At 38.9% G+C, this 26,779-nt stretch overlaps 1 protein-coding gene across 1 annotated transcript; it reads right to left on the bottom strand.

Annotated features, from left to right (window-relative positions):
- On the bottom strand, nt 1-24,072 carry rbfa (ribosome binding factor A). The gene is made up of 7 exons (XM_043719109.2): nt 23,734-24,072; nt 19,201-19,243; nt 6,731-6,904; nt 5,280-5,392; nt 5,016-5,100; nt 4,680-4,765; nt 1-3,062 (listed from the first exon to the last, which is right to left on the bottom strand). The coding sequence occupies exons 1-7, from the start codon at nt 23,898-23,900 to the stop codon at nt 2,636-2,638; spliced, it is 1,095 nt and encodes a 364-aa protein (XP_043575044.1). The 5' UTR covers nt 23,901-24,072; the 3' UTR covers nt 1-2,635.
- Between the last annotated feature and the right edge of the window lie 2,707 nt (nt 24,073-26,779).

Raw genomic sequence — 26,779 nt, 5'->3', positions numbered from 1 at the left:
TTTGGCTTTAGAAATAGTTTATAACCATAGAAATAAATGACAAACAGCAAGATGTATATGACAACAGTTACATTATATGAATTGGCATAGAAAGCCTATAAAGGAAATTTACAGATTCATCACAACTGAGATAGTTAAGGAGGGTGTGGAGGAGGAATATCAGGTTAAGGCTTCAAAGATTATAGCATTATATGATTTGTTCCTGCTAGTTTAAAAAAATGATGATAGCATACAAATTGATGTTAACAATAATACAAATTAAGAAAATGACATGTCTGAATCATAGTTAAGTATGGGATTCTTTGGCAGATACAGGTAGTTGTTCTCGCTAAGTTCATAAAATTAATTTACAAAAAGTCAGTAGTTCATTAACAAATAATATTGAAAGGTAAGCAAAATAAGCAGTAGAGAGAATTAGATTACATAGGCCATTCTCCTTTAAGTTTATTACAGCAATTCTGACAAAAAAAATTAAATCCTGTTCCTTTTCTTGACATGTTTGTTAATAACCCCATCATCTCAAAAAGCTGTGAACAAGATCCGTGAAGAGTTCACTTCATGCCATTTACTGCAATAAATCAAAACCATAGTTCTAACATTAACAGGCTACTCACACTGAAGAAAACGGTATGTTTCACTTAACCAGCAACCAGATGAAACTATTTTACTCAATATCACACAAGTAGCATATGTAAATTATTAAAAAGGGCAGCTTCAAAAAGTAGCTCCTAACTCTTGATCAGAGATTTAACAACACCCACATCTGATGAAATTTTCAACAGTTCAACAATCATTCCACTCCACCTGAGAATCACCATGATGAATCCCTCTATACTTCCATTCACAAAGTCCAGACAGAACAGAATTCCAATGTTTATCATACCCCATCCCTTACGTGATTTTGTCAGCCATAATAAAACTGTTTTCCTCAGTTTTACTTCACTTCTCAATTTCCTACAGAAGAGAAAATCTATCACTGGGAGTTCTAATGCCCCCTCCTTCTTAGCTTCAGCATTTCTCTTGTTCTGAGCTTGACACAAACTCCAACTCAACACTGCAAAAGACTTCTGTTGGAGTTGCTTTTCCTAGACTTTCATCACCATGGCAACCTTTAGTCACAGGGACATTTCTCCAAGATAAAAGGTTTATTTTGTAAATAAAAAAAGGATTTCATTACCTTCCCTTTCAGAGTTAAAAATCACAACACGAGGTTATAGTCCAACAGATTTATTTGGAAGTAAAAGCTTTCAGATTGCTGCTCCTTTGTCAAGCAGCTAGTGGGGCAGGATCGTAGGACAATTTATAGTAAAAGATGAAAAGTGTCATACAATTGATGCAATGTATTGAACAAACCTAGATTTCTGTTAAGTCTTTAATTACCTAGAATGGGTTGCAGGTTTCGATTCATTAATATATATATCACAGATCTTCTTTCAAGTCACATTCAAGATAACTTAAGGTTTTATTTTTAAAAAAAGGTGACATCTCAGCTCAGACAATGCATTAAAAGGGTGTGAGGTTAGATATGGGTTCTATTTTCAAAGTAGGAAATAATAAAATGTCACTTGGACTGACCGCCTACCGATTGTGAGCTTTTTGAATAAAATTGTAACTTGAAAAGTAGTTCTGGAATTTACATATTAAACACTTGAAACCTGCATCCCATTCTATGTGATTAAAGACTTAACAGCAATCTAAGTTTGTTCAATAGGTCGCATCAGTTGTATAACACTGATTTTTTACTATAAATTCTGTGTCCCTATGATCCTGCCCCACTAGCTACCTAATGAAAGAGCAGCACTGAAAGCTAGCGCTTCCAAATAAACCTGTTACACTATAACCTGGTGTTGTGATTTTTAACTTTGTACACCCCAGTCCAAAAGTGGCATCTTCACATCATTCTCTTTCAGAACGATCTGTTTTACTTTCAGTTAAAAGGTACAGTTAAACATAGCTTTATGAAATGCAACATGGTAATAGCGGAGGCATTTTTGTGTAAAGACAAATGGAAGTCAGAAAGTCAATGCAGATGGTCTAATGTTATAGAAGTGGAAACATTATTCATCTTATAATGGAATTCAAATTTGAACCATTTCTAGCTTTAAATAAAAATGGTTCTTTCAACTACCATTTTTACCAATAAGAAAAATACATGAAAGAATATCCATGGCAAAGAAATTCTAAGTGGTTCTATGGGTAAATTGAGTGATAACAAAATCTTGGGTTTTGCTCAACAGACCTCAATACCTCCCCACTAATGGCTGAACTCATGGACTCTTTCTGGTGACAGAGGAATATTACAAAGTTAAAACAAACTGAATGGCATAATACCTTTCATGGTTTGGGACCAGTTAGAGAGTTTTTATACTCCTACATTCATATACTTATTGGATCAAATGTAGGTCTAACCTCAATACATGTCACTGATCAAATTGTATTACTCATTGTTTTGATAGTTTTTTGGGGTAATTAATAAACAATCAGATTGAACCAGAAAATGATTCCCACATGAAAAAAATCACAGCACTCAACTTTTCATAAAGAGGAATCTCAAGTTACATAACTTTTTTTTAAAAACATATAAAGTGAATAGCAGAGGAAGAACACCCATACCTCAAAACACACATTTCAATAATTACATATCTTTAAGAAATTTCAATGCACTTTTTGGATTATCTTCCTCTGTTTCAAGTTCCTTCATTTCTTCATCTATTTCTTTCAGCTGCTCTTCCTCATCTGAGAAAGTGTCAGAGTCCATATTGTACTTTTCTAAAATGTAAGTCTCAGGTGTGTCATCAATTTTAGACCTGGATTTTTTCTTTTTTATTCGCTTCAATTTTTTAAGGTGATCCAGTTGCTCCTGATGCTGTGCCGATAATATAAAATTATTTGTTTCTGATGACCGTTCACTGATGTTCTTTTTGTATTCCAATATTTTTCTGTTCAGCAAGTCATGGTCAATACCAAAATGATCCACTTCAAGAGATGACAGAGGCAGATCAGATGAGGCTGAAGTAGATTCTTGAGAAACAGGTTTCCCACTGGAGTCTGGAGGACCATGTCTGGATTGGGGAGAAAAACATTTCAGACTGAGAGAAAATACAGGTTTTTAAAAGTCAGATAGACCTCTATAGCGAAACTGTTTGATGGAGGAAAAAAAAGCCAAGATCAAACTAGTTTATCTTCTACCACCCAAACCTGCATCATACAACAATGAAAAGAGACTGACCAAAGGAATCAACCTAGCAGGGTGGCAGAGTAGTAGTGTCCCTTCTGTGAGCCAGAAGCTCTGGTTCAAGGTTCACTCCAGGACTTGACGACTAAGGAAGGTGCATTTGTTCATAACTCAACCAAACAGGTCATGTGTCCTCTCAATAATATTCCACTGGCAGACTGTAGATTGGGAGATTCCTAGTCAGGCTGATGGAGAGAAATTGGAGAGTCAACCATCACCATCCATTACTCCAGGGTAGAACATTCGTCAAGAAGTGTATGTTACCACTCAGTTTTGGGCAATTTCCTAGAAGCCAGCATAGATCAGAGTGGTGCCAAAACAACAGATTTGATACCTGTTCCTGTTGATATTGATTCAGGACCTGCCTGCTCACCCTTCAATGTGGCTAATACAGTGCTGTGGGTCCAACCTGCCTTTGGCAGATAACCCAACTAGTAGTAATCAATTCTATCAATCTTCTACAACAGACTCAAATATAACATAAGGAAAACTCTTGAAATGGATGTTATTGCATGTTATGGATTGACATATGGATGTTCTCCCATATGTCAAGTCACAAATTACATATGTTTTATATTACAAATTGTCACAAAAACAATTGTTACAAATTTATTTTTTGCAACGTGCATTTAAAATGGATTGTACTCCCTCACAATCACACCAAGATTTAAGTAAATATAGTTATATTGCAACTAGGAGAATGTTATTAGAGTCATAGCTAGTCTGTGATACTTCAATTTAAAAAAAAAATGGATTGGACCAGTAACTGAAATTGCAAATTCATGTTACTTAAAGTGAAATTCAATAAATCTGGTCACATGCAGGCTAGCACCAGAAAAAACATGACCATGAAGCCCATTTATTAACAATCCAACTGATCTTGCTTACACGACTTCCGTCCACAAAACACAGTTTAACTTATAGTCAATTTAAATATATTATCTATTTGCAAAAAAAAATGCAATTGACTCTTAAATGCCCTTTGAAATGGCACCAGCAAGCCACTCACTTATAAAGCATTTGGGATAGTGATAAGCAATATACGCACCTTTACCACATGCTCAGGGCACAAAGGAAAATAAGACCCACTGGTAGATCTGCTTTGATCACTGTTGAAGACAAGTTTATAAGGGGTATTCCCTTTCACAAGGCGTGAAATGCTGCACTGCCAGCACTCACCTATTAATATTGTGGTATAGCGCAACACTGGTTAAGTCGACCTGGCAAATTAGTTTAATTGTTGCAAATATTGTGCCAAAAACAATTTGTCACATGCTGGTGTTTATTAGACTTCTGAACCTTACTAAAATCCATTGGTGCGATTAGGTTTACACATCATTCACCACGAACACCTTGATTTTTCCTTCATATTTGTTATAAAGATCATAAAGCAAATTTCCAGGGTTGAAATACCTTTCTTTATAATGTTATAAATGATAATTACCTAAAATGCTCTGGGTTCCAAACTTGCTCAATGTCCACAGTCTCTTTCTCAGAGCCATAATCAGCAATTTCTAACAATCTTTCAACCTGTAATACCAAGTAAAATAGATTTAAATGTGTACTTTAAAAACCTGCATATGAATTAAACATCTTTTTTTTTTATAAACAATCTTGTCAAATCATTTATGACAAATCTATTAGGTTCTTGTTAAACTATAGATACAATTTGTTTAGGACAGATTATAGAGGTAGAGGAAAATAAGGAGGCTCATCTTCTAACATTCAGGCTTTTATTTGCATTTCATCATAGAAATTCATTTCAGTGATTTTTACCCACCTCAGCTATTGCCGATTGCTGTTGGTCTTTAACAAAGACCACTGGAGGAACGTTACCCATGACTTGCCGGGAAATGATAAGGTGCCTAGAAAATATTTTAAAATTCTTTTAATTGGACTTTGCCCACTTTACGTCAATAAATGCTCCCAGTGCATTTCCACTATGACTTACTTTGTAAATTATGGATAAAACAAATATTGTTTTGTTAACATGTACTTCAAAAATAGTGTAACTTAATAGAAAGGTGGCAATGACAACATTTACCTTACACGTGCAGAACATTTTTGTAAGAGTTGCTGAACACTATCATCTTTTTCCACTGAACCGCTTGCCACCCAGTAAGCTCGACATGCCGAAAAGTCCACAGTCAGCATTACCTATAACGCAATCAGCACATTCCAATAATCATGAATCTCTGAAGTTTGTATCCCGGTGAACTAAATCTTGATTAGCAGATCACCACGACTCAGCAATTTAAAATACCTTAAAATATTATTACAACCAGATCACCCATTGCTATTTATACCATACAATTTATTTTAGACTTCAAATATAAAGCAAAACTAGCTTTCAAAAAGCCAAGAGTGATTAACTTGCTTAGTGTAAAAATTCTACCCTCGAGTTGACATTTCATCCTTTTGTTTTGACACTTTAAAATTTTCTGTAGTCTTTTTGATAATAAATTTACCTTGACACTTTTTTCTTACATTATTACAAAAAGATAACTGAAAGATTTACTGTGAACTATTTCTAGAAAAATTATTTACATTCTTGACAAAAATACATTTAAAACCACAGTCCAAATAGCAAACAGGAAAAATTCCCTCTGATTTCTGAACTGTAACAGCTTGCTTATGTTCAAGCTCATTCATTCAACATCTACCATAGAATTTATCACAATCTAATCAAACTGCAAGAATATATTTCTAGTTAGACTATATTACAGTTGCATAACAGAGAAGACATACAAAGACACCTGTTTTGACATATGAGAACAAAACTACATTTAGGTATGTTTGAGGCATGACTGAGACTTCAAGATGCTGAGAAAGCCTGGAGGCAGGTATACAAATCAAATCTGTATAATTTTCACAAAGACACCATTCAAAACATATAGTCTCAAAGCATCTTTCTATAAAAAGGTGGAATCTGAAAATAGGGAAATTATAGAATTACAAAAATCACCGAGATTTGACTTTCCACAGGGAGAAGGATGTGACATATTGTACAGCAAAGACTTTTACAAGGAAGAAGAGTCTAAATTTAAGAAAGTTCTTCCTACAATCTTAAGCCTGGAAAAAAAAGCAATTTAAAACAATAGATATGAAAAGATTAAGAGCAAATGTAGATTTTTTGATATAGTAAGGTGATATTGGTACATTGGAATTAAAAAGTACGGTATGTTTAAAGAAAAAAATTCCATTACAGGAAAAAGTTTTTATTTCTACAAAAGAAAAATAGGAGTTTCAGAAGGATAACTAGATGTATAAATGATCTGCTTGCCCAAAAACATTACCACATATCATAGCTTGTACGACACCTCTTGTTAAATATAATGCAATTCAACATCAATGTATGCTTGGATATTGCACATTGATGATCTTCCTCAGTTATCAGTAAATTGAAAGAATTCAGAGCAAGTGGTGTCATTTCCTTATGTTGTGCTTAACCTTTGGATAGAATAATATCTTCAGAACAAAAAAAATTGTACTTACTTTAGATATCTCAACTTTATAATCATATAACTCTGAGCTGACTTCATTACTGTCCAACAACTCAGTGATTGCTTTGTAAAGCATATTGTTGAGCGCTCTCATTCGGATACTGTGCTCTTTCTGCAACTTGCGCTGAGGTTTCAGCGCATTCTCCAAACTGGAGGGCTTAAAAAGCTGTACACAAACAGTAAGTGAAACAGAATAATTTTGAATTACATGATAAATAAAAGTCCCACATTTCAAGCAAGTAATATCCTTGAAAATTCAAACTGAGCCAAATCTAAAGATAGTGATTTCATCTTAACCATCCAGAGAGGATTTGTGGGTAGAGCTAAGAAATAAGAAGGGGATGGTGACATTTTTAGGGTTATATTATAGGTCCCAAATAGTCAACGGGAATTAGAGAAACAAATATGCAGGGACACTGGGGAGACTTGCAGGAGCAATAAGGCTGTCATAATAGGAGATTTTAATTTTCCTAACAGATTGAGGCTGCCAGAATGTTAAGGGCTTAGAGGGGGTGGAATTTGTTAAGTGCATTTAGGAAAGTTTTCTCAATCCATATATAGAGGGTCCTACTTGAGAAGGGGCAAAAATAGACCTACTCTTGGAAAATAGGACAGGACAGGTGGCGGACATGACAGTGGGGAAGCATGCTGGGACCAGTGACCATAGGTCTATCAATTTTAAACTCGTTATGGAAAGGAACAAAACTAGTCCACAGGTTCAAGTTCTAAGTTAGAGCAAGGCAAATTTTGATGGAATTAGGAGCTTGCAGTAGTTTGTTTGCAGGCAAAGGGACCTCTAGCAATTGGGAGGCCTTTAAAAGTGGGATAGCTAGAGTAAAAAAGGTAAGCTTGGCAGGAATAGGGAACCCTGGAATGACAAGAGATATTGAGTATTTGACCAGAAAAAAAAAAGGTGTGGCTGAGGTACAGGCAGCTGGGATCAAGGGATTCCCTGGAGATACATACAGAATATAGGAGTTTACTGAGGGAGGAAATCAGGAGGGAGAAAAAGGGGGTACAAGATAGCTTTGCTTGAGGTGATTAGGGTAATCCAAAGGAGGTACTTTAAGTATATTAAAGGAAAAAGAATAACTAGGGAGAGAATAGGGCCCCTCAAGCACCAACATGTACATGTGTAGAACCTCAGGAGATGGGTGAGGTTCTCAATGAAAATTTCTCTTGTGTTTACCATGGAGAAAGACCTTAAGTCTTTGAAACTTGGGGAGGTTAGTGGTGATTTCTTGGGAATAGTCCATATCACAGTTGAGGTGTTGGATGTTTTAGGAATGTATGAAAATAGATAAATCTCCTGGTCCTGACCAGATATATCTAAGAACTCTGCATGACACTACAGAAGAAATTGTGGGGCCTTGGCTAATATTTTTGCATCATCATTAGCCACAGGTGAGGTCCCAGAAGACTACAGGGTAGTGGATGTTGTGCCATTATTCAAAGGCTGCAAAGAAAAGCCTTGCAACTATAGACCAATAACATCTGCGGTGGTTAAGTTACTTAAGATGATTCTGAGGGATAAGATATACATGCATTTCATTGGTTTGATTAGAAGTAGTCAGCAAGGCTTAATGAGTGGGAGATCATGCCTCATAAATTTGTTAGAGTTCTTTGATGAAGTGACGAGGAAGATTGACAAGGGCAAAGCAGTAGATATGGATTTCGCGTGGATTTCAGCAAGGCCTTTGATTAGATTCCACATGGTGGGCTGCTCTGGAAAGTTAGATCGCATGGAATCCATCGAGAGCTGACAAATGAACCTTCCAGCTCAGTGAGCAAACTTTCATCCAAAACCTCAACCGGAGCTACAAATCTTTTCAAACTCGCTAAAATTGGACATAAAATTGGCTTGACAGTATGAAGCAGAGGGTAATAGTGGAAGGATGCTTGTCGGACTGGAGACCTGTGACTAGTGGAGTGTCTCAGGGGTCAGTGCTGGTTCCATTAGTTATCTATATCAATGATTTGGATGCGAATACCCAAGGCATGATTAGTAAGTTTGCTGATTACACCAGAAAATAGGCAGTATCGTGAAGAAGATTATCAGAAAGAGGAGGAGGTAGTGAGGACTGCAAATGCTCAAAATCGAGAGTGAGATGCAAGAAAAACACAGCGGTCAGGTAGCATCTGAGGAGCAGGAAAATGCTTATGCCTGAAACACTATTCTCCTGCTCCTTGGATGCTGACTGACCTGCTGTGTTTTTCCAGCACCACACAATATCAGAAAGAGTGGCAGGACCTTGATCAGCTGGGGAAGTGGACAGAGAAAATGTCAAACAAAGTTTAATTTTGATAAGTGAGGGGTCTTGTATTTTGGTAAATCAAATCAATCTAGGAGTTTTATGGTGAATGGTAGGGCCTTAAGATTTGTAGTGGAACGGAGGGATCTTGGAGTTGAGGTGCATAGTTCTCTGAAGGTGGAGTCACAGGTAGACAGGGCAGTGAAGGTGACTTTTGGCACACTGGCCTTCATTCGTCATAGCACTGAGTATAAGTTGGGAAGTTATGTTGCTGTTGTACAGGACATTGGTGAGGCCACATTTGGGCTAGTGCGTTCAGTTTGGTTGCATTGTTATAGGATGTTATTAAACTGGAAAGAGTGCAGAAGAAATTTACAAGAGGACTGCCTGGACTCAATCTGAGTTATACGGAGAGGTTGGACAAGATGGGACTTTGTTTCTTTAGATCGGGGGAGAGTGACCTTACAGAGCTGTACAAGATCATGAGAGTCATGGATAGGGTAAATGCACTCCAACTTTTTCCCAGGGTTGGGGAAACAGAGGACGAGAGGGCATCAGTTTAAGGTTAGAAGGGAAAGAATAAAAAGGGAGCCTGAGGGGCAACTTTTTAAACAGAGGATGGTACATACATATATATATATTGCCAGCGCAAGTGGTTGAGATGGGTACATTATCAACATTTAAAGGCATTTGGACAAATACATGGATAGGAAATGATTATAATGATATGGGCCAAGCACAGGAGAATAGGGTTAGCATGGACGGACATTTTGGTCAACATGGACCAGTTGGACCAAAGGGCCTGTCTCCATGCTGTAGATTTCTATGACTACGAATTCTCCTGTTTCTGCCTGGACCAGTCAGTAACACTTTCACCTCTATCATGAAGTTGTGGGCTCATTCAGCACATAAAAATAAACTCTCCAATGCTGCTTTGTTGCTCAAGATGAAATGGTCAATTTGCATGTTAAAAAAGCCCACAGCACTTACTCCCCCTCCCTCCATATTCAAATTCATATTAAATATAGCTTATTCAAATAGTATAACATTTCTGGGTTAGTAAAATAACTACATAATACAATAAATTATCCAACTGCTTAGTCAGCAATCTGTTTTTATTTAACCAATTTCTCTCAACCTAGTCAGAGATGTTCTTAGACACCCGCTGAAGCAGGTCAAACTTGAACCTGGGCCTCCTGGCCCAGGAGTAGGGACACTACTACTATGCCACAAGAGAGCCCTACTAAAAAGACAAAAATCACATTGAGACTTCTATTAATCTAACAGTTTCAATGGTAATGAACATAAAGTTACAAGTTAAAGTATCAAGGGGCTGGCATAAGCAAAGTTCCTAGAAATGAACAGGGACAAGAGTAAAAGCAAAATTACTGTGGATGCTGGAATCGGAAACAAAAGAGAAAATGCTGGAAAATCTCAGCAGGTTTGGGAGCATCTGTAAGGAGAGAAAAGACCTGACATTTTGAGTCTAACTGACCCTTTGTCAAAGCTAAAAAAAGGGGAGAAATAGGGAGGTATTTATACTAGGCTGAGAGAAGGAGAAGGAGAGACCCCCCCATCCGCCATATATTTTGTCATATAGCACTGGCTTCAGCCTTGGTCATTCACAGCTCCTAATCTCCCTATAATGTCTCTATGCACTGTCATTCTCACCTCCTTATTGCTACCTTTGCTTCTGGAGCCATGACTCACCTTCTCAGCCTCGTATAAATACTTCCCTATTTCTCCCTTTTTTTAGCTTTGACAAAGGGGTCAGTTAGATTCGAAACGTCAGCTCTTTTCTCTCCTTACAGATGCTGCCAGACCATTTGAGATTTTCCAGGGACAAGGGTAATTCACTCAGCCTGTTGAGCCTGTCCTGCCATTCAGTAGGATCATGGCTAATCAAACATATCGTTTCTTGATATTGACATCATTCTCGTGGCATTGGATTTCTAATTACCAATGGCATGCAATCTTAAACTCTTAAGAATCAGTTTCCACACCTCTGTGGTACAGAATTCTGAAGGTTTACAATCCTCAGAGTAAAACAACTTTGTATCTCTCAATTAGGGATGGCACCAACTTATGCATTAATTATTCCCTCTGGCTCTGGACTCTCCGACTAGGGGAAACAAATTATCTCCATCTACCCTACCTATTCCTTTTAAGGATTTGTAGGTTTCAATGAGGTCATCTTTCATTCTTCAAAACTCCAGCAATTACAGTCCTGATTCATCCATTCTCTCTTCTGACAGTCCTTCCATCTCTGTTGATCTTTACTGCCATTGAGGGGATGCAATGTTTTTCCTGAGATAAGACGACCAAAACTGCAGACAATACTCCAGATGTGTTCTAACCAAGCTCCTGTGCACTTGAAGAAAAAAATTCATGACTCCTATTCTCAAATCCCCTTGCAATAATGGCTAACACTCGATTAGCCTTCTTACTAGCTTGTTGCACCTGCATATCATCTTCCAGTGAATTATCGACAAAGGATCCCTTTGTATATCTACACTTTCCAACTTCTTAGCAATTAGGAAATACATTCCATCTCCAAGTGGATAACCCCTCACATTATGCCATGTTCCTGTCCATACACTAAAGCTGTCCAAAAGCTCCTGAAGCTACTTTTAGATCTTTCTCACAACACCTATTCACACACAGCTTTGTAACACCTGCAAATGACAAAATATTAAATTTTGTTCCCCATCTCCAAATCATTGATATATTAAATGAATAGCTGATGCCACAAATATTGATCCTTAAAAAGTACCCCACTAGTCACAGCCTGTCAATATGAAAATGACCGATTTATTCATGCTATGATTTTTGTCTATTATGCAATTAACCTATGTGTATTCATTCTCATTAACATTTTCTAATCATCCTTTGTCAGGACTTTATCAGAAGCTTAATGAACATTTAAGTATACTACCTCCATCAGCTCTATTGTCAATTTTGTTTGTAACATTGTCAACAAGCTCCAAAAAAAGTTCCCATTCACAAATCCATACTGACTGTGGACAATTAAAGCATGCTCATCTAAATGTCTATTTATTCCATCTTTTATAATAGATTTGAATGTTTTCCTTTTGTTCAATAGTGGGGTGACATTTACTACCTTCCAATCTGCAGGAATCATTCTAGAATGTATAAAATTTTGGAAGATAATCACCAAAGACTCTCTTTGGCCATTACCTTCAACAGTCTTGGAAGACCATCATCAGATTCTGGGGATTTATCAAGTTTCAGCCCCATTAATTTAAAAAAAAAGACTGGAGAAATTAATGTTAATTCCCTTCAACTGCTCATTCCCTGGCTGTGGGAGATATCTGGTGTCGTCTTCAGTAAAACAAACACTAAATAATCATTTAGCTTCTCTACCATTTCTCTGTCCCCATACATTCTCCTGACTCTACTTGTAATGGATTCATTAATTCTAGGAGAAAGTGAGGGCTGCAGATGGAGATCAGAGCTGAAAATGTGTTGCTGGAAAAGTGCAGCAGGTCAGACAGCATCCAAGGAACAGGAGAATTGACGTTTCGGGCATAAGCCCTTCTTCAGGAATGAATCCTGAAGAAGGGCTTATGCCCGAAACGTCGATTCTCCTGTTCCTTGTATGCTGCCTGACCTGCTGCGCTTTTCCAGCAACACATTTTCAGCTCATATTAATTCTAGCCAAACATATAAAGATTCCAAAAGGTATGTAAAAAGTATTTTTAGTCCCAAGCAGGAACACAGGAAAGAATACAATTTGCTTATCAGGGAACCAGATCATCTCAATTTGAACTATTTTAATGACTGGGTCTCATTAACATGCCACTTACTTACTAAACATTTCATGAATGCCTGTCTATTACATAGGGTTATGATGAATGAAGTTCCTTCTCAAGTACCAAAAGAATAGTCCCTGACTCCAAAAAGAAAATCCAATGACAAGAGAGGTCCATTGTTTCCTTGTTGGGCCCATAGTCCCTGGTCTACAAGGAAGCCAGAATAAAAGAACTCATCTGATCTTACAGATCCTCTTTTTGCAATGGCTGCATTTTAGCTCTCCTTTATTTTCCTTTGCTTCAAATATTTGTTTACTTTTCTTTTGGAAGGATAATACTGGTCTCTGACTCAACTACTCCCTGTTGTATTCTAAAGTTATTCCAATTTATACTATCCTTTTACTTCACTTTCAATAGGTATAAATTGACCACCTAACGCCATTTAACTCCCAAACTAAAAAAAAAGCCTTTTTCTACTCACCATAAGAACAGTTCATAATTTTAAAAAACATACAATAAATTTCTCCTTAGCCTCAATCCATTAAAAAAAACAGCTCAGTACAAGTCTCTCACAATAAGTACAGTTTTCTGTCCTTGTTTCATGAACTCAATATTCAACAAGAAGGACCACATGTAAACCACTTGGTAAATGCTACCTCATCTGTTCCAGAACATGACTCCAAAAAAGAAATGCTAGCATTTAACAATCTGGCTAAAGATTTTCATTCCTTGTCATACATCTCTATCCATTAGAGAAAAAAAGACTATTCTACTGAACTTAATCTACAACTGAGAAAATAAAAAACGTTCTCTCTAGATTGCTTTTTCTTTTGAACAAAATCTGGAGTATATTTTGATAAGTAAGGACAGCCAAGAACATATTTTGATTACTCCTTTGTACCTTCACCAGGGCTGTGATAATGTGCACAACACTTGGGACCCATAATGTGGTACAATACTCCAAATGCAGGCAGGTTAAAATATTTTGTAGTGCAAGATACAATTTTGCATCTCTTGACTGTCTTAGCATCACCACCTAAACCCAAAAGACTTTCTCATAGGTTGGTTAGTGCTGGCAGGGCAGGAGAGAAGTTTTAAACTAATTTGGCAAAGGTACGAAGGTGAGCCTGGTGTAAATGAGGGGAGAGATAAATACTTAATACTCCTGAATAAAACATATCCAGGGAAGGGGAAGAAAATCACAGAGATGTGGTTACAGGGGGGTCAGGACTGGCAGTTAAACATCCAAGGGTTTTCAACTTATTGAAAAGACAGGGAGATGGGCAGAGGGGGCGGGGTTGCCTTGTTAGTTAAGAACAAAATTAAATCTATCGTGCTGAATGACAGAGTCGGATGATGTGGAGTCTGTGTGGGTGGAATTGAGGAACCACAAAGGCAAAAAAACCAAAGTGGGAGTTATGTACAGACCTCCTAACAGTGGTCAGGACCAGGGGCGCAACATGTACCGGGAAATAGAGAAGGCATGTCAGAAAGGCAAGGTCACAGTGATCATGGGAGACTTCAATATGCAGGTGGACTGGGTAAATAATGTTGCCAGTGGATCCAAAGAAAGGGAATTCATGGAATGCTTACAGGATGGCTTTTTGGAACAGCTTGTCATGGAGCCCACAAGGGAGCAGGCTATTCTGGACCTAGTGCTATATAATGAACCAGACTTTATAAAAAATCTTAAAGTAAGGGAACACTTAGGAAGCAGCGATCATAATATGGTAGAGTTCAGTCTGCAGTTTGAAAGAGAGAAGGCAAAATCGGATGTAATGGTGTTACAGTTAAATAAAGGTAACTATGACGGCATGAGAGAGGAACTGACGAAAATAGACTGGAAGCAGAGCCTACCAGGGAAGACAGTAGAGCAAAAATGGCGGGAGTTTGTGGGTAAAATTGAGGACATTGCACAGAGGTTCATCCCCAAGAAGAGAAAGATTATCCGGGGAGGGCTTAGACAGCCGTGGCTGACAAAGGAAGTCAGGAAATCTATCAAAGAAAAAGAGAGAGCCTATAAAGTGGCCAGGAGCACTGGGAAATCAGAAGATTGGGAAGGCTACAAAAACAAACAGAGGATAACAAAGAGAGAAATAAGGAAGGATAGGATCAAATATGAAGGTAGGCTAGCCAGTAATATTAGAAATGATAGTAAAAGTTTCTTTCAATACATAAGAAACAAACGACAGGCAAGAGTAGACATTGGGCCACTTCAAACTGATGCTGGAAGCCTAGTGATGGGAGATAAGGAAATAGCAGGAGAACTTAATAAGTACTCTGCGTCAGTCTTCACAGTGGAAGACATGAGTAATATCCCAACAATTAAAGGGAGTCAGGGGGCTGAGTTGAGTATGGTTGCCATTACAAAAGAGAAAGTGCTAGAAAAGCTAAAAGGTCTTAAAATTGATAAAACTCCTGGCCCTGATGGGTTACATCCTAGTGTTCTGAGAGAGGTGGCTGAGGAAATAGCAGAGGCGTTGGTTGAGATCTTTCAAAAGTCACTGGAGTCCAGGAAAGTCCCAGATGATTGGAAGATCACTGTTGTAACCCTATTGTTCAAGAAAGGATCAAGGCAAAAGATGGAAAATTATAGGCCAATTAGCCTAACCTCGGTTGTTGGTAAAATTCTAGAATCCATCATTAAGAATGAGGTTTCTAAATTCTTGAAAGAGCAGGGTCGGATTAGAACAAGTCTACATGGATTTAGTAAAGGGAGGTCGTGCCTGACAAACCTGTTAAGAGTTCTTTGAAGAGGTGACAAGTAGGTTCGACCGGGGAAACCCAGTGGATGTGGTCTACCTAGACTTCCAAAAGGCTTTTGATAAGGTGCCACATGGGAGGCTGCTGAGCAAGGTGAGGGCCCATGGTGTTCGAGGTGAGCTACTGGTTTGGATAGAGGATTGCCTGTCTGACAGGAGGCAGAGAGTTGGGATAAAAAGGTTCTTTTTCGGAATGGCAGCCGGTGACAAGCGGTGTCCCGCAGGGTTCGGTGTTGGGGCCGCAGCTGTTCACATTATATATTAATGATCTGGATGAAGGGACTGGGGGCATTCTAGCGAAGTTTGCTGACGATACAAAGTTAGGTTGACAGGCAGGTAGTACTGAGGAAGTGGGGAGGCTGCAGAAGGATCTAGACAGTTTGGAGGAGTGGTCCAGGAAATGGTTGATGGAATTCAATGTGAGCAAATGCGAGGTCTTGCACTTTGGGAAAAAGAATAGAAGTATGGATTACTTTCTAAACGGTGAGAAAATTCGAAAAGCCAAAGTACAGAGGGATCTGGGAGTGCTAGTTGAGGATTCTCTAAAGGTAAACATGCAGGTTGAGTCCGTGATTAAGAAAGCGAATGCAATGTTGTCAATTTTCTCAAGGGGGTTGGAATATAAAAGCAATGTTGTGCTACTGAGACTTTATAAAGCTCTGGTTAGGCCCCATTTGGAGTACTGTGTCCAGTTTTGGTCCCCACACCTCAGGAAGGACATACTGGCACTGGAGCGTGTCCAGCAGAGATTCACACGGATGATCCCTGGAATGGTAGGTCTAACATACGAGCAACGGCTGAGGATCCTGGGATTGTATTCATTGGAGTTTAGAAGATTAAGGGGAGATCTAATAGAAACTTACAAGATAATACATGGCTTGGAAAGGGTGGGCGCTAGGAAATTGTTTCCGTTAGGCGAGGAGACTAGGACCCGTGGACACAGCCTTAGAATTAGAGGGGGTAAGTTCAGAACAGAAATGCGTAGACATTTCTTCAGCCAGAGAGTGGTGGGCCTGTGGAATTCATTGCCACAGAGTGCAGTGGAGGCTGGGACGCTAAATGTCTTCAAGGCAGAAATTGATAAATTCTTGATGTCACAAGGAATTAAGGGCTACGGGGAGAATGTGGGTAAGTGGAGTTGAAATGCCCATCAGCCATGATTTAATGGCAGAGTGGACTCGATGGGCCGAATGGCCTTACTTCCGCTCCTATGTCTTATGGTCTAAAATGGATGGCAAATTTTCTGTTCCAACACTAGAAAGGGATGACATAGATAAGTGTTCTAACAGATTATTTAGAATTAAAGAATAATAGAGAACCTGTTATGATGCTGTGTGAATGCTTCGAGCACCAAATTGTAGAATGTTTAAAGATAAATCATTGCAAGGTGCAAGAATTTGAGACTAATGATAATGGAGCTCTTCAAGTGCCTGAGAAATTAACAGCTTAAAGCACAGAGGGGAGTAAAACTCCTGGAATGTTTATAAGAGAACTCCCTTCTTCATAATGTTTCCACCCCAACTAGAAAGGAATAAGTACTGGATCTAGCTCTGTGTTTCAAATGGAGAAAAAAGAAGAGTTGGCGAACTATGATCACAATGTCATTAAAAGTTTGTCATGAAGTTCGTCAATGGCAAATTTGAAAATACTCAACTGAAGCGAGAAGGGATCCTAGTTTACTGGAATAGTGTTTCACAGGTAAAACACTGAACGAACAATGAGAAAGCGCCAACAGAAAATGATTTTAGTTACAGGTTAGTTAGTCACACTCCTAGGAGGAGGAGGAAAGAAACAGGAGAAAACAGCTTTCTAAATTACAAAGACAGATTAAAACAAAAGAAAAATGGGTCAGTGTGCAATGAATGTTAGACGCTTTATTTAAAAGTTAAACAATCCGAATACAAATAATAGAAAGGAATTGAAAGAGAAACACACAGGACAAAGAGTGCATGAGCACAGATGTACTGGTACCATTAGAGGAAACCCAAGAGCCCTTTTAGAAACTTACAAATAGGAAAATTTAGTCAAAAGGAATTTTTCCACCCATTAAGAACCAAAAAGATTGTGCAGGATATGGCTGAGCTACTAAATGATGATGTTGTATCAGTTTGATTCCAGAACTGGCTCAAAGGTAGAAGACAGAGGGTGGTGGTAGAGGGTTGTTTTTCAGACTGGAGGCCTGTGACCAGTGGAGTGCCACAAGGATCGGTGCTGGGCCCTCTACTTTTTGTCATTTACATAAATGATTTGGATGCGAGCATAAGAGGTACGGTTAGTAAGTTTGCAGATGACACCAAAATTGGAGGTGTAGTGGACAGCGAGAGGGTTACCTCAGATACAACAGGATCTGGACTAGATGGGCCAATGGGCTGAGAAGTGGCAGATGGAGTTTAATTCAGATAAATGTGAGGTGCTGCATTTTGGGAAAACAAATCTTAGCAGGATTTATACACTTAATGGTAAGGTCCTAGGGAGTGTTGCTGAACAAAGAGACCTTGGAGTGCAGGTTCATAGCTCCTTGAAAGTGGAGTCGCAGGTAGATAGGATAGTGAAGAAGGCATTTGGTATGCTTTCCTTTATTGGTCAGAGTATTGAGTATAGGAGTTGGGAGGTCATGTTGCGGCTGTACAGGACATTGGTTAGGCCACTGTTGGAATATTGTGTGCAATTCTGGTCTCTTTCCTATCGGAAAGAATGTTGTGAAACTTGAAAGGGTTCAGAAAAGATTTACAAGGATGTTGTCAGGGTTGGAGGATTTGAGCTATAGAGAGAGGCTGAACAGTCTGGGGCTGTTTTCCCTGGAGCGTCGGAGACTGAGGGGTGACTTTATAGAGGTTTATAAAATTATGAGGGGCATGGATAGGATGAATAGACAAAGTCTTTTCCCTGGGATTGGGGAGTCCAGAACTAGAGGGCATAGGTTTAGGGTGAGAGGGAAAAGATATTAAAGAGACCCAATGGGCAACTTTTTCACACAGAGGGTGGTACGTGTATGGAATGAGCTGCCAGAGGATGTGGTGGAGGCTGGTACAATTGCAACATTTAAGAGGCATTTGGATGGGTATATGAATAGGAAGGGTTTGGAGGGATATGCGCCAGGTGCTGGCAGTAGGGACTAGATTAGGTTGGGATATCTGGTCAGCATGGACAGGTTGGACCGAAGGGTCTGTTTCCACACTGTACATCTCTATGACTCTAAGAGGATGCTGGTGAACATCACAGTAAAAGGATATGATAGATATAGATTAAGCCAGATGGACCAAACTGGTTGCAAATTCTCAAAAGGAGGGGAAAAAAAATCTGATCTGATCTGTATGGGATGCAACCTAGGTTGTTAAAGGATTAAAATGGTAAAGAAAAATTGATTGATTGATTGATTGATTGAATGTTTATTTACAGTTGCTGGTGATTACCCATTTTTGATGTTGATCTTCATGGTTGATGGATTTTATTCAAAATTTGTGTCATGGCAAAAAAAATTATTTCTTGCTTAAAGCTCAAAAGAATTCTATTGAAATTCTTCATTAGCAGAGTTCATGTGATTTTCTCTATTCAAAAATTTCTTCCATCACCCAAAAGACAAGAACTACCTTAGTCAGAAAAATGAAGAAATCAGTAAGGCAGTTTCTCCAGTTTGTTAAATTATGCAGGTTCATTTACTAAAACTTGCCTTACCAATTGCGATCCCAATGTCGGGCTTTCATACCAAAACTTCTTCCTGGTTGAAGGTAAGAAAAATGATAGATTGAGCACATCAATAATTAAGTACAGCTTAGACCATCACCATATCACTATACCACTGAGGCTGGGTGTAACAGGTACATGCTAGTGTGAACTGCAATCTTACCACTAAGTAAGTGCACATACATGCAGAGTGACTCCCATGAGAAATTCTGAAAACTTTGCAATTTGAGAGATGTGATGCCGGTGGCAAACTTGATCCAGGTCCTGTTATTTCAGTGCAGTTTGGTTGTAACTGTTTAGAACTGATTTTAACACCACTAAAATTTTCAGTACTATAATTCTCTAAAATCTAATTATTTTCAAACCAGTTGAGATCAACACGAAGGTCCCACCTTCTCAAGCTCACCCGTCGCCCAAGGAGAGGTACCTTTCAGGTTTAACTCTCAACTTCGGCCCCTCGCTCTTTCTTGAATGAGACAGTTGTACAGCATGGAAACAGACCCTTTGGTCCACTCCTCTTCTGACCAGACCTTCCTAATCGGTTCCTATATACCAGCATTTGGCACATGCTGTATTTTATTGGAATTACATCAGTCTGCAGTTTCTTGTTTCTGTCAGGTTCAGTGCAATCTGATTTAGTAATGCAGAAGCCATTTTGTGCAGCTCCTTCAGCCATTGTGTCCTATTTCTTAGATGCTCATATTCTCAGCCTTACACAGCCGCTGCAGGGTGTGCAAGGGTGCATTTGACCTCAGTGGGGAGATGTTGCCGGGGGGAAAGGAAGAGTAATTTGTTCAGAAAAATTAAATTGGGGACATGTGCTTGGTGTCGATGGATCGGTGTAAATAAAAGGTTATAATATTTGTTCACTTGTGGAATAGGTGGCAGTACATCATTCCCACCCAGATGTTGGATAACTGAATTTCTGGTTTATATAGTGTGTAATGGAAAACTATCCATTTACTGTGAAATTTAAAGAGAACGCTTTTGTTTAAATCAATGCTGTGCTGAGCTTTGTAAATGATGCTTTGGTGAAGGTTTGCAGTTAGCTTACCTCTGTTTGAATTCTGTAAGCACTCAACTCGACCTTGCGATAGTCGAACTCAGCGAAAGCTGAATAACTTATGTCTAGGACCAGCGGATGAGAGGATAACAACTTGAGTTTCCCTAGTCTTTGCCCTCGAGTGTGAGATAAGGAACACTATAAGGCAGGCGTGTGTGTAATTGTTCAGTACTCATTGCAGTAAGGCATCTGGCTTGGTGTAATGGGTCAATCTTGCAAGATTTTTAATAAAGACCCTTGCTTTGCTCTTGCTAACTTTTGAGTCAAGTCGATTTAATTTCCACGACATAGTGAAGACTCTTAACAAGACTCAGTCAATAGGAAAATAACTTGCATTTTAATAAGTTGACTGGAATATGCACGTAATAAAACAATTCTGATACATTTTCATGTATACCACATTGAGCAGATTTGAATTTATCAAGCTCAGCTCCTAATTTTGACTGTTCTGGAATGTGAATGTCTCATTACCCTTACAAGCTAGAAAAACAAAGGCAAAAACTGACAGTAAGAAAGTTGGAAGATGTTCGACGGAGGGACGTGGAAAGGTTAACTCTGTGGTTTGATTTGAGTGGACACTTGTCATGGATTGAATGTTCGTGTGTTGTTCCTGGAGCTCGAGATTTGTAAGTGTTATGAATTTCATTTGCATTTTGGGAAAATAAGATGATTTTAAAAGAAAAAAAGCTATTTTGTAGGACAAGGATACTGGGCATGACAAGGTTACCTCATGACCTTTTCCACACAGTTTAGTCTAGTCCCTTGTTATAATGTACTATTAAAAGGGAAGCTTATCTAGCTAAAGACAATTGGCCATTTGGCCTGGCTTGATCAGGGTTTCCCACTTTGATGTGCATGTAGTTTAATTAGTCCAGCGTACTTAGACCTGGCAGTTAGTTTCACTTCCTCTACAAGCTTTTGCCATTTTATTGCTGTTTATTGACTTGGTGTTTTTGTAATTTTAGTACCAATTTCTTTATAAAGATAGCTTGTGCCCAGCAATGAGGGGAGTAGCCTGAGAGATCTCTTAGGGGTAAGAGCTGGCACTGATACTCTGCTAATGGTTTTAAAACCTTAGCTCAAGCCTAGTTTATACGTATCTATAAGATAGTGTAACATTGATGCCATTGGTAAATGAAGGTAATAATTTAAATTGTCTGGAAGGATTTTATATTCAGACCACCACAGAGTACGATCTCCAGGACAAACCAAGAGAGGCTTACAGGTCGAGTCCGTTAGAGATTCACCGAGCCGTCTCAAATAGGTACTTTAAACATCATGGGCAGCACGGTGGCACAGCGCCTAGCACTGCTGCCTCACAGTGCCTGAGACCCGGGTTCAATTCCCGCCTCAGGCGACTGACTGTGTGGAGTTTGCACATTCTCCCCGTGTCTGCGTGGGTTTCCTCCAGGTGCTCCGGTTTCCTCCCACAGTCCAAAGATGTGCAGGTCAGGTGAATTGGCTATGCTAAATTGCCCGTATTGTTAGTTAAGGGGTAAATGTAGAGGCATGGGTGGGTTGCGCTTCGGCAGGTCGGTGTGGACTTGTTGGGCTGAAGGGCCTGTTTCCACGCTGTAATGTAATCTAATCTAATAATCTAATCTAATAATCTGATCTAATAATCTGATCTAATAATCTGATCTAATAATCTGATCTAATAATCTAATCATCATCCTGTCTAATTGCGAATCCACATTCAAGGAACCGTGTACCTACACCCCTATAGTTCTTTGTTTGACAACACTCCTGAAGACCTTAAGATTAACTGTTTAAGTCCTATTCTGGTTTGCTTTAACAAAATGCAACACCTCACATTTATCTACATTAAACTCCATCTGCCACTCACTGGCCCGTTGGCCCATCTGACCAAAGTCCCACTGTACTCAGATTACCTTCTTCACTGTCCGCTGCACCACCTATTATTTTGGTGTCATCTGCCAACTTACTAACCATGCCCCCTATATTCACATCCAAATCATTTATACAAAGTTTCAAAAAGCAATGGACCCAGCACTAATCTTTGTGGCACACTACTGGTCACAGGCCTCCAGTCTGAAAATAAAACCTCTACCACCATTCTGTCCTGACCTTCAAGCCAATTTTGTATCCAAGTGGCTAGCTACCCCTAAATCCCAAATAATATAACCTTACTAACCAATCTACCATGTGGAAACTGGTCACCTAATCCTCTGGGATCATGGCAATATTAAGATAAGTTTTAATTTACCATAGAAGAAAAGCTTTGTGGATTCAAAGTATTTCCTGAAATCCTCAAGATTAATGTTATCATTATTTCATGAACAAACCACTTAGCATAATAAATTAAAATTATTGCAATTTGACAGTTTGAGCCATTTTAAATGAGATAACAGGTAATGGATAATTTAAATTAGGGTAATGCGAACAAAATATATACACAGTAAATCATTTAATTTGTACTTATGTTAATTAGAATGAACTCAATGAAAAGTTACAGCCAAGATCTTAATTGTTTCTTTCTCCAGAGAAATACACCTGCTGAGTATTTGCAGCATTTTGTTTCATTTGTTCCTTTTGCCAGTCCAGGTGGGCAGAACTTATATTTTGCCATGTTTGTTTGTAAACAAATGTCAAAAAACATTTGACAGATAATTTCAACAAAATCTGGTAAACAATTAGTATATGGCCAAAGGAAAAACTGATCAATGCTATAACTTTTTTAAAAAAGGATCCTTTGGAAGACATGATAATGTAACTTTTTCCTTTTAGAATATTGTTGGTTGCCCCAGCTGCCAAAAGATAATTAGTTTTCCAGGCCTAAAAGAAGGTAGAAGCTCTTTTAAAAAGCATTCCTTTTTTCAATGTTACTGTCACTGGTGAGCTTAGTCAGTTGTATGGCTGGTTTGCAATGCAACGGAGAGTTCGTATTCCATACCAGTTGGGGTCAATAAGAAGATCCCACTATCACCCCTTGTCTGAAGCACTGACTATCGACTCATCCTCACGTGTTTTTGTTCACTAATCGCAAGAATGCAAAACTCTGAAATTAGAGTCACTGATTATTTTTTGTTCGTTTTTTCCCCCCAAACCGCAAAAGACTTACTACTCAGTCTGTATTGGTTGTTAGAGCTGAAAATGTGTTGCTGGAAAAGCGCAGCAGGTCAGGCAGCATCCAGGGAACAGGAGAATCGACGTTTCGGGCATAAGCCCTTCTTCAGGTATTGGTTGTTAGTTCATTAGATAGTAATATAATTTTGATGCACAAGTATAAATTCTATTTAAAAGGAGAACAGACAATTGCAGTATCCGCTTGACACGGACGACGTTGAGATCTTATCTCGGTGGTAGCAGAAACTTTTAAGCAAACGATATAATTTCCCTCTACCGCGTTCAAAAATTTAAACCTACAAATCTGACCACTTGGTATGTTTGATACCTCTTACTTACTAGTAAATATAAATTGATTATGTACAAATACTCACTTTGATTTAGAGAGGAATTTCTTTAGTAAGCTCTTCTTTGCATACAGACAGCCAGTGCTGTGCACTTGCCTGCACTGACCTCCGGTCAGAGACAGACCCTGCCATTTGTACCAACCACCAGGGACCGCATACCTGCGCAGTGCGCTCAAAACTCCAACTGCTGCCATGAGGCCAACTGGGAAAACTCAGGAAAAGGTTCAGCCTACATCCATAGACGCTCCTCCATCGCTGACTCTAGGGGAGCGAGTAAAAAAAAGGACATTTACTTCCCACCAGAACTCTCGTTATATTAGAAAGAAGTAAAATGACATCTCCTAACTGCTCTTCATCAGAGGCCTGTCATTGCCACGCATGCGCGGTCTGGATCAGGTGGGTGGTCCCATTGATGCACATGCGCGAGTACCAACTCCTGGTACTGTGCACGCGCACGCATACGCGCCGGGGAACACACGCGCGTTCCTTAGTTCAAAACTGTGACTGGGCTGTTAATGGTTTTTTTTCTCAACCGTCTCTCTCATTGGGCTTCTTCTAATGTGGTGCGATTAACATTTAATACTTAAGACTTGTATTTGAACTCCCAAATTTATTTTTTTTTGTGAAAAGCAAAAAATGTTGGTGCTGAAAATTTGCAATGAAATCAGAAACGACAAGAAACACCCAGGTGGCCAGGCAGCATCTGTGAAGTTATCGCAAAAGTTCAGACCAGACGGAATGTAATTTCAAAACAGTTACAAGGGTCAAGATTTGTGGCATAGTGACATAAAGGTAACAACTTTGCCTTCAGTCACACTGGCTAAAATAAGATCAGTGTGTGTTTGGTCAGTCAAATATGTGGATGTAACATTTAACCACCATATCTAGACTATGTATAATGCATTAATGTATAATGCATTAATGAATAATGGAAATGCTTGTGGCATATAAGAAAGCAGTGTTACTTCTGCAACCATAATTGCTTATGCAAAGTGAATGAACTAACCTACACCAGTGTATAATTGTTTCAGCAAAGAGCTGAGTTAGCTAAAATGTGCATACAAGAATGAAGACTATGTAAAGGGATACATAGTTTCTTCTGAGTTAGCTAAAATGTACATTCAAGAATGGAACGTGCCTGCAAACAATGGAAGATGTTACAGACAAATAGATAAGTTGAAAAAGAACATCAAGGTATTCCAAGCTCAGCAAATTTCCCTCATGTTAGCACTGAAGCGAGCCAAGTCACTTATGGGGGGGTTGTCGCCTGGCTTGGAGTAGGGGGAGAAGTAAACAAGGGCGGGGCAGAGCGCAGCTGGGCAGGAGCAGAACACAATAAGAAATATTGATAGGTTTGAAGGCCAATGAGGTAAACGGGGAAGTACCGAGAATTAAACTGTATAAATTGTGGAGTAATTTCTGGATTGGGGTGGCTACTTGCTAGTCACCCCTTCTTGCAAGAACGTTTCAATAAAATTCGCTACTTCAGAATTTGACTCGGACTGAAATTTATTATATTGTGAGCTCTGTTTCTCACAATTTGGGGGCTCGTCCGGGATGCCCATCATCAACAGCAAGGTAGGCACCGTCAACGGCTGGGAAGACTCGTCCCATTCCTTTTAGAACGGTCCCGTGTTCCTCGGCAGTGGGTTTCCCCTTCTGGTAGACTGATTGAGATCTGATGAGAGTCTATCTGAACCAGGCGAAAGGTTGTGAGTCGGCACAGGGAGCCAGGCAACTCCGTGCATGGACTAAGTTAGGAAAATTGACTTTTAAGTACTGGATTGAGTTTTAGTAATTAATAAGGGACTAACGAAGGAACTCAATATGGGCTGTGCTGAGGGTAAGGAAAAAGCCTCCGAGAAAATGGAAGTGGAGGCGGGGTCCCTGACAACATACCTGCAGAAAGTCCGTTGGGCAGGATGTTGTGGAATTGGAAAAATAATACTTGTACAAGTGGAAAAGATAGGAAAAAGATGATTAAATATTGTTGCTTTGTATGGACTAAGGAATCCATTCTTCATCTCACCGTCTTCTGGCCAAAGTACGAGTCGGACGAAGAATGTGTTTGTAAATATTTGAATTTATATGTCAAAGGAAAACAGCCTTACATTCAGGAGGAATCAAGATTATGCTTCGTGTCGGAAGGGCTAGTAGCTGAAGGGCTACTGAGAGTACCCTTCGTAACTAAATCATGGACAGATATCCAGAAAAAGATTCAAAAGGGGTGAAGCGAGAAGCCTCTAGAGTTGTTGATGCGGGAAGCACAAAGTGTGTGTGTGAGAGAGGGAGGGAGAGAAGAGCTGCACAGCTAATAGAAACTTTAACCCTTTGTGATTCGGTTTGAATGCACATTTGTTTGTTGGTGATTGAATGTTTGTGCTTTGTTCCCTGGAGCTTGAGATCCAGGACTGTTTTGAATCTGAATTCTATATTATGGAAATTTAACATGATTTCTTTTAAGGTTAAGGATTTTACAGTGATTATGAAATAAAATGTTAACTCCTGTTCTTTTTACAGGTCATGATTGCCTTACTATCAGTTTCTAACTAATCTCTTTTATCCTTACATAAAAGCGATTTATGGAGGACATTTGAAGTTTCAGTTCAACATTAGATTGTAATAAATAAAAAAAATCCTGTGGTTAATATCTGTGACCTTGGATTCAGCCATTATTCATGAGTTTTTTTAAACTTGAATAGACAAATCCTTTTAAGGCAGCTGTGGTTATTTCACGACCTATAGCATTGTAATTGAGCAATGACTGGGCAGGACTACTTAAGAAGACTAATTTTGGATTTAAATCAAGGGACTAAAACCGGGTAATTATAGTGGATTTCAAAGTTGGGAACTGTATGCATTTTACATTTTAAATATTAAATACTGAAAAAGTAAGATTCCAAAATGTATAGTTAGGAGCAGGCTTTAAAGTTAGACAAGCATAAATTGATAAATTGTATTTGAGATTGCAGGAAGAAAGAGGCTCCTGGTATTTGAAGTTACAGGGAGCAAGAAATATTGCAATATTTCTTTTAAAAAAAAATCAAGGTCTAAACAAAACATTGGATAATGA

The sequence above is a fragment of the Chiloscyllium plagiosum genome, unplaced genomic scaffold, assembly GCF_037043375.1.
Source record: "Chiloscyllium plagiosum isolate Xiang-an unplaced genomic scaffold, Cpla_swu_hap1 HiC_scaffold_34, whole genome shotgun sequence".
NCBI lineage: Eukaryota > Metazoa > Chordata > Chondrichthyes > Orectolobiformes > Hemiscylliidae > Chiloscyllium > Chiloscyllium plagiosum.
This window is presented reverse-complemented; position numbering and strand designations above follow the sequence as displayed.